At 40.5% G+C, this 8,333-nt stretch overlaps 2 protein-coding genes across 3 annotated transcripts; both read left to right on the top strand.

Moving 5' to 3' along the window:
• On the top strand, positions 252–5,067 carry LOC18784575 (actin-related protein 5). Of its 2 annotated transcripts, none has more exons than XM_007220550.2 (12): positions 252–430; positions 525–595; positions 712–836; positions 1,067–1,111; positions 1,707–1,809; positions 1,945–2,054; positions 2,416–2,525; positions 2,614–2,704; positions 2,781–3,224; positions 3,519–3,646; positions 3,972–4,311; positions 4,396–5,067. In XM_007220550.2, the coding sequence occupies exons 1-12, from the start codon at positions 330–332 to the stop codon at positions 4,900–4,902; spliced, it is 2,175 nt and encodes a 724-aa protein (XP_007220612.1). In that variant the 5' UTR covers positions 252–329; the 3' UTR covers positions 4,903–5,067. The 2 variants fall into 2 exon arrangements, with proteins under 2 accessions (XP_007220612.1, XP_020412235.1); XM_020556646.1 differs by having other exon boundaries at positions 270–430; positions 1,702–1,809.
• Positions 5,694–8,050, top strand: LOC18784895 (protein FIZZY-RELATED 3). The gene is made up of 9 exons (XM_007217888.1): positions 5,694–6,170; positions 6,335–6,457; positions 6,623–6,727; positions 6,812–6,991; positions 7,095–7,157; positions 7,265–7,561; positions 7,666–7,728; positions 7,837–7,905; positions 7,997–8,050. The coding sequence occupies exons 1-9, from the start codon at positions 5,694–5,696 to the stop codon at positions 8,048–8,050; spliced, it is 1,431 nt and encodes a 476-aa protein (XP_007217950.1).

The following is an 8,333-nucleotide window of genomic DNA, read 5'->3' as shown; positions in this document are numbered from 1 at the left end:
GGACCCTTGCTGCAAATGCTGTGTAACTTTTTGGGACGTGGACATCACACGTGGCGGAAAGTGCGAGAAACTTCAAAGCGGGCTTCAAATATTGTGGGCCCAATAGAGTGGAGTAGAGAGCGCGAGAACCTTCAGGCCGGGTTTCAGTCTTTGGCGGTAAAACGGGTTCGAGTAAAAACCAATTTGGGCTTGACTTCCCGACCCGGCCCACTCTTGGTACTGTGCTAGTCTCTTCTTCGTCTTTACCATCGTTGAACTTCAACTGTGGCAGAAGTTGAGAAAGATAGGGCATAACACACAGACAAAGCCTTGGGCTATAGAGAAGAGAAATGCCTTTCATTTCACAAATTCAACGGCACTCTGATTACAGGCTCTTCCCTTCTTCTACTCCCATCGTCATTGACAATGGCGCCTCCTATTTTCGCATCGGGTATATGAGCAACAAAAAACCCTAATTCAACTTCTACGTGCATAATTGTCTGGTCATTCTGCTAATTTCTTTATTTTTGGGTCAAAATTTTCAGATGGGCGGGAGAAACTGAGCCTCGTGTTATCTTCCGCAACATTGTTCAGAGACCACGCCACAAAGCCACTGGTACACTCACGTTTGACAAGTTTCAAGAAGCGCGTTCATGTGTAATTTTGTGTAATTATTGAAGTTCGAATTTTTATTTTAAAATTTTGAAATAAAAATAAAAATTCTGTGCGCAGGTGAAACTGTGACCATAGTTGGAGACCATGATCCTACACTGTTGAAATACTTTGATTGCACACGCTCCGGACCTCGCTCAGCTTTTGACAGCAATGTTGTTTTCCAGTTTGAAATTATGGAATATGTAAGTTTACTAATGATTCTATGGGCACCCAATTCTTATTTATCTTGCCTACTGACTCGTTATTTTGAAAGTTTATATCTTGGTCACTGGATCCACCTCTTCCGATTCACGTTTAATCAGAAAAATAATTTTTTATATGTATTCTTGTTTTTTTGTTCAAAATAGATTACTCGTGTAGCTTGCAGTAATATGTGAATTGTTGCCTCACTGATATTCTATTGCATCTGTAGATTCTTGACTTTGGCTTTGATCGGTTGGGCGCAAACGGATCACAGGTATGATAAAAAATGGACAGTTTGTTTCTTCGTTTTACTAGACTTCCATTGTTAAGGATTTTTTAGCTGTTAGCTTTTCAGCAGTTTTTGTTTTGTTTTTTTGTTCTACCATGATTTTAGTCTATGTTGAGGCAATTGTTGAGGCAAGTGCTTGTTTCCCATGACATTTTGCACCATGCTTTTAATGGCTAACACTATAGGTTCTTCATCTGCCTTAATGTTTTGTGTTCTGGTTCTCTAGCGATGTTGGTAACTTGGTAGAATCTATGGTGTGCCTGTATCGTTGTTGGTCTTTATGGGATTCCTTGGTTAAATGGATCAGTTATTAGGTTCACGTTCCGACATCTGTGTAATTTCAAGACCATATGAGAATGGCATGATATAAGCAGACTAGTTCATGTTGGCCAGTATTAGTTTGCATGAATGATATGCAATAGTGTGTTCATATTTTTTGCTTTTAAAAAATATATTGTGATATACATATGAATAGTTATTTATTTTAAATACTTTGTGTTTTTTTATGTAAGGTTTCAGATCAGTCTATATATTCATAAGAACTTTTTCTTAACTTTGTGTTCATTTGAGGGCAGGACAGATTGATCATTCGATCCTGATTACTGAATGTGTATGCAACCCATTTCAGTCTCGTAGTAAAATGGCTGAACTTTTATTTGAGACATATGGAGTTCCATCGATAGGTATCAACACTCTCTGCAAATTTTACCCCCCTTCAGACATGCTTCCACACTGGTCTTTGGTCCTGTGTATTTTTGGCTCTGTTATTATATCTATTTCTTTCCTGATTTTTTTCCTTTTCATTTCCATACTTACAGCATATGGTGTTGATGCTGCATTCAGCTATAAGTATAATCAGCAGCATGGGGTTTGTGATAAAGATGGTCTTGCTATCTGTCCTGGATTTACCACTACTCATGTTATTCCGGTATGCTTTCTTTCGGGGTCTTGGTATTTGTTTAACTTACGTAACGACTTATATAGTAAAAAAAAATATCCAGGACTGAGGTGTGCATGTCAAGTTATGTGCGTATTAGCATGCATTACTTCTCTGTGTGATTGTAGATATAATTACAAATCAGCTGTGTCATCATGATTCATTTTGGGATATGTAGTTTTGGTTTTATACAAACATATCTAAACTTATTGGCCTCAAGCAAATCTTCAGTATGGAATTCCAATCTATATGTTTCCATAATAGATAATAAATTGACAAAGATGATAACACAGCTGAGGCCTGCTCTCTTGATTGTTATAGGTTGACCATGATTTTTGTGTTTCATTCCCAGTTTATTGACGGCGAACCTATGTATCAAGGAAGCTGCCGAACTAACATCGGTGGGTACCACATCACAGATTATATGAAGCAGCTTCTTTCGCTCAAATACCCTCATCACATGTAAGTAGAATTTGGTTGGTTTCACTTGCATCACTTGAATGAAGACCACTTGGGTAAGATTTCTGATTATGTGTATTTAATGCAACAGGGCTAGGTTTTCGTGGGAGAAAGTCGAAGACCTGAAGATGGAGCACTGTTACATTGCCCCAGATTATGTGTCGGAAGCTCGGTTATTTCAGGTATTGAGGATTTCCTTTTTCAATCCATTCTCCTATCCAAATTTCTTGAGATAACAGTTGATATTTTTTCTCACAGAAAGGGACCAAGGAAGCTGAGGATAAAACAAGGTTGTGGCAGCTCCCATGGGTTCCACCACCTACTGAGGAGCCCCCTTCTGAAGAAGAGATTGCAAGAAAGGCAGCCATAAAAGAGAAACAAGGTCAACGATTGCGAGAAATGGCTGAGGCGAAGAGATCTTCTAGGATAAATGAACTAGAGAATGAATCACACGGTTTGGAATTTCTTCTGCAGCAGCTTGAACAGGTGGAAGAGCATGATATACCATCTTTCTTGTCAGCCACTGGCTATGTCTCCAAGCAGGAAGTAGAATCTGCCCTTCTGAAGGTAAGACAATCTTTACTGAAAGCAAAAGGTGAACCAAAGGCTGAACAAGCTGAGCTTGAGGAGAAGACAGATCCTGCAGGAGGCGAAAGGTTCCCTCTTTTAAATATCCCTGACAACATGCTTACCCCTGAGCAGGTATGCTTTTATGCCAAGTGTCTTTCACATTCCCCACCATTTTGAAGTTGTTGTCTACTGCACTTAAAAGATTTATATATTTAATCTGCACTCAATTAATTGCTCTGAACATTTATTTATGACTCGAAATACCTGAAGTCCTCTGGGTATATACTTTTATGTATTGTTTTGATGTCTATATATAACCTAACATCTGAAGATTGCATCAACCAGATAGTGTTAGTGCTTTTTCCTTATATTATCTTTAAGTTTTCCCTTCATTGATGTTAGTCTTTGTTACTGTTCTCTTGACAGGTCAAGGAGAAAAAGAGACAGTTGTTTCTCAAAACCACATCTGAAGGTCGGCAGCGAGCTAAACAGAAACGTTATGAAGAAGAATTAGAGCGGGAAAGGAGAAATCAACAAGATGAGCAAAAACGTTTGTATGTGCTGACATCATTATGCTTTTATTTTTGTTTCCTTAAATTCAATTTATTATGGTCAGGGTTTAAGAAGAGAAAGTTAACACATGGGGTTGAAAATAAGGTTTTGTGAGGTTCAGTTGAGTTGGGATATTATGAAGAAGGGAGAGCAGGATAAAAGAAGGGAATAGACCATTCTGCCTGAATTTGCACGACACTTAGGTTTTAACAATGCTTATTCTTTTGAATACATGTTTAGTATGCTAGAGTCCCCTGATGATTTTAGAAGTTCTGGAATGTGTACCTCTCCTTGTTAATTATGCTCTTCTCTCTCTCTTTGTTGTAGAGAAAACCCAGAGCTTTATTTAGAGCAGTTGCATGCTAAATATAAAGATCTTTCTGAGAAAGTTGAACAGCGAAAACGACTTAAGACAAATGGGGGACATACAAATGGAAATAGTTTTTCTGGAAGTGTTGGGCGTGGTGAGAGATTAAATGCTGCACAGAGGGAAAGGATGCGCCTTTTGACAACAGCAGCCTTTGATCGTGGCAAGGGTGAGGATACTTTTGGTGCGAGAGATGAAGATTGGCAACTATACAAACTCATGAGCAAAGATAACGATGATGATGATGAGGCACCAGATGAGCATGAAGCAGAGCTGGCGCGTCTCACTTCTAGGCTGCAGGTCTGTTTACTTTGGTTCACTTAAGTGCTGGATGTGACTACAGTTGATCGTCATTATTTATATTGGATAATTTTGCTTTGGCAGGAAGTAGACCCGACATTCGTCCCCAAAACGGATACCACAAACCCTCAATCCGTTGAAGCACCGCGGTTTCGTCCGCTCACCCAGGAAGATTTTCAAATCTTTTTTGGCGTTGAAAGGTTTCGATGCCCTGAAATTTTATTTAATCCCAACTGGATTGGGATAGATCAGGCAGGCTTAGATGAGATGGCCGGGGTGTCGATAAGGAGGCTGCCAACGAAGGGCCAAGAGCTGGAGGAGAGGCTAACCAGTTCAGTCTTTCTGACTGGTGGTAGTAGTCTGTTTCCTGGTATGAGTGAGCGCTTGGAGGCTGGAATCCGGATGATTAGGCCGTGTGGTTCACCCATAAGGATAGTCAAAGCATTGGATCCAATTCTAGATGCATGGCGTGGAGCTTCTGCTTACGCTGCCGCCTCCCATTTCCCAACACAAACTTTCACTAAGGAAGATTATTATGAGAAGGGTGAAGACTGTGTTCGCAGATACCAATTTCGATATTACACATTGTGATTGTTTTGGTCACCACCCTAATTATTGTACGTGTATTATTAGATGGCACTGAAATCAGCTCTTTTTTCCATAACACATTGCCTTAATTTGTCACGTTATTAGTTGTTAAACGTAGATGCATATGACATGTTAATATTGGCAATCTAGGAAGTGAAGTTTAGAGAATCTCTATTGAGAGTGATACTTGGCTCGTTCAAACCACCTCCATCACGAACCCACAAAAGAAAAGATAAGAATATATGGTAAAAGGTGCAGCGGGCAGCTCCCTCTGGCGTCTCTGGCTCAGCAGCACCCGAGGCCAAATATTAAAATCAATAAAATTCAAAGCAACGGGCTTGGTTTTGGTAACCTAAACCAGACTGCCAGCTTTAGATGAGCTCGATCAATGGAAAATGACCAAAAAAAAGATCAATGGAAAATGACCGTTGGAGCATTACGTTTATGTACATGCACATTGCACAGACAGCGTACAATATTACAATAACAAATATTTATTGAAAATAAAAAATAAAAGGAAAACAAAGCCCAAGACCAAGACCGCTCCTATAAACCCCACCAATATTCGACCGTTGCAAGTCTTCCTCCACACTGAACAACACAGAGAGAAAAGGAGAGAGAGAGAGAGAGAGAGAGAGGCCTTTCCTTCCATTTTTGGTTCTTGGCCTCCTCTATCTCCATTCAAACCTCATTACATTAACATTTCCTATATGATATCATCATATTCTTCTTCAGACCCAACAACCCAAATCTTCCAAGGAACCAAGAATCAGATCATCCAAGAAAACCCAGCAATGGATTCACCTCAAACAAGGAAAGCAGGGCTCAACCTCCCAACTGGGATGTCCGAGACGTCGCTGCGCCTCGAGTCCTTTTCGGGTTCTTTTCGGGCTATATCGAACCTGTCTTCCCCCTCCAAGTCCTCGACTTGCAGCGACAGATTCATACCTTGCAGATCTTCCTCGAGGCTTCACACATTTGGGCTCAATGACAAGGCCTCGCCCGTCAAAGAAGGCGGCAACGAGGCCTATGCCAGGTTGTTGAAATCTGAGCTTTTCGGGTCTGATTTTGGGTCTTTTTCTCCTGCAGGTGGTGGTGGTGGTGTGCCGTCGCCTCTGAGTCCCAGCAAGAACATGTTGCGGTTCAAGACTGATCACTCGGCACCCAACTCGCCTTATTCGCCGTCCATTCTGAGAAATGATAGTGGGTTTTCTAACGAGTCTTTAACGCCTCCTAAGCCTCCTCGCAAGGTCCCCAAGACACCCCATAAGGTAACTAAACCCCTATTTGTTCAATAAACTAGCTGAATTAGCTGAATGTGAGGCTATAATCTTAATCCCTTTCTGTCAGTTAATTGTATTGAGGGCTATGTTACTTTACTAGTTTATATGGGAAATGCAATGGTTGATTTTGAAATGCTCTAAATGATTTGCAGGTTCTGGATGCCCCATCACTTCAAGATGACTTTTACTTGAACCTTGTGGACTGGTCCTCGCAAAATGTCCTTGCAGTTGGACTGGGCACCTGCGTTTATCTGTGGAGTGCATCAAACAGCAAGGTAAGTAATGAGTTTGATACTACTGGGTAAAATAGCATAGATTTCAATTTTGTCCATTCCATGTTTGCAAAATCTAATGAGCAAGTTGTCTTGATCAAAGTGTCCTTTATTTAAATAGGTTTGTGAAATTTGCGATTGAAGTTTGTCATACATTGTTTTTCTTAGGTGACAAAACTGTGCGACTTGGGGCCTAATGACGGGGTATGCTCTGTCCAATGGACAAAGGAGGGTTCATATTTATCAATTGGCACAAATCTTGGTCGAGTTCAGGTAGCTATTTGTTTGACTTGATAGTATTTTCGTTCTCATGAAGAAAGAGTCTGAGATGACCATTAATTGTGGCGTTTGTTCTAGGTTTGGGATGGGACTCAGTGCAAGAGGGTCCGAACAATGGGCGGGCATCAAACAAGGACTGGTGTCTTGGCATGGAACTCACGCATATTAGCTTCAGGAAGCCGGGACCGGAACATACTTCAACACGATCTTCGGGTCTCAAACGACTGCATCAGCAAGCTTGTTGGCCACAAGTCTGAGGTGAATACTTTAAAAGACTTTTTCTTAATGACCTACAACCAATTAAACAGTTCTTGGTCAAACACAAGCAATACTAACCCTTCTAAAAATTTCAATTCCTCAGGTATGTGGGCTGAAATGGTCCAATGATGACAGGGAACTTGCATCTGGTGGCAATGATAACCAGGTATATGTTACTAAGTTGTTCGTTCTTTTTTCGTATCTTCTCTTGCTCTCTTCTGTGTTTTACTGGTAGTTAGCCAATAGCTAACTTAGTGGCTTGTTTGTGACCAGCTCTTGGTCTGGAACCAGCACTCTCAGCAACCAGCTTTGAGACTGACAGAGCACACAGCTGCAGTCAAGGCCATTGCTTGGTCACCCCACCAGAGTGGCCTTCTTGTATCTGGAGGTGGAACTGCTGACAGATGTATTCGCTTCTGGAACACGACAAATGGCCACCAATTGAACAGTATAGACACCGGAAGCCAGGTCTGCAATCTTGCATGGAGTAAGAATGTGAATGAGATAGTCAGCACTCATGGATATTCCCAGAACCAAATCATGGTGTGGAAGTATCCATCCATGGGAAAGGTTAGCTTTTTAGGAGATCTCCTTTCAAGTTGAACCGTAAGAAGTAGGATTGTGTCAAGTTATAAGATTTCTATTTTAATTGCTTTTGGAACGCACTCTTATAGGTTGCCACTCTAACTGGCCATAGCATGCGAGTTCTTTACCTTGCAATGTCACCAGATGGTCAGGTATTGCATCATTTTCTATAGCTTGAAGATTTGCTTTGCATACACTCTTGTTTGCTTACGCTGAAATTTCTGTTCTTAACAATCTCAAATGAAATTGCTTTACTGCAGACAATAGTCACTGGTGCTGGGGATGAGACTCTACGATTCTGGAATGTCTTCCCGTCTGTGAAGACACATGTAAGCATCAATATCAAGATCCATCAATTATCTTCTCTCCAACTACAATGACTACATCTCTGATCCTTTCTTTTTTTGTTTGGTATTTCAGACACCAGTCAAAGATACAGGCCTTTGGTCACTAGGAAGAACTCAGATTCGATGACTCTTACACATGTGAAGATACTTCTCTCATCCTATTTTGTAAATGGAGATACTGTAATTTATAAGAAGACACTTCCCTGATCCTGTTTTGTAAATGGAGATACTGTGATTTATAAGTAGTGAGAGGCAGATATATTTCTTTCATTTTTTAATTCTTTTTACTCGACACTAAAGTCTTGGATTTTGTCTCTGGTCTAATATGTAAAAACTTGAAGGTTAAGAAATTCAATGATATAACATTTCATCAGTTGTTCCTTTCCACTTTTCCTTTTTCGCATCCCAAT

The sequence above is a fragment of the Prunus persica genome, chromosome G2 (assembly GCF_000346465.2).
Source record: "Prunus persica cultivar Lovell chromosome G2, Prunus_persica_NCBIv2, whole genome shotgun sequence".
Taxonomy (NCBI): domain Eukaryota; kingdom Viridiplantae; phylum Streptophyta; class Magnoliopsida; order Rosales; family Rosaceae; genus Prunus; species Prunus persica.
Note: the sequence above shows the minus strand (reverse complement) of the source record. Positions and strands in the feature narration are given on the sequence as shown.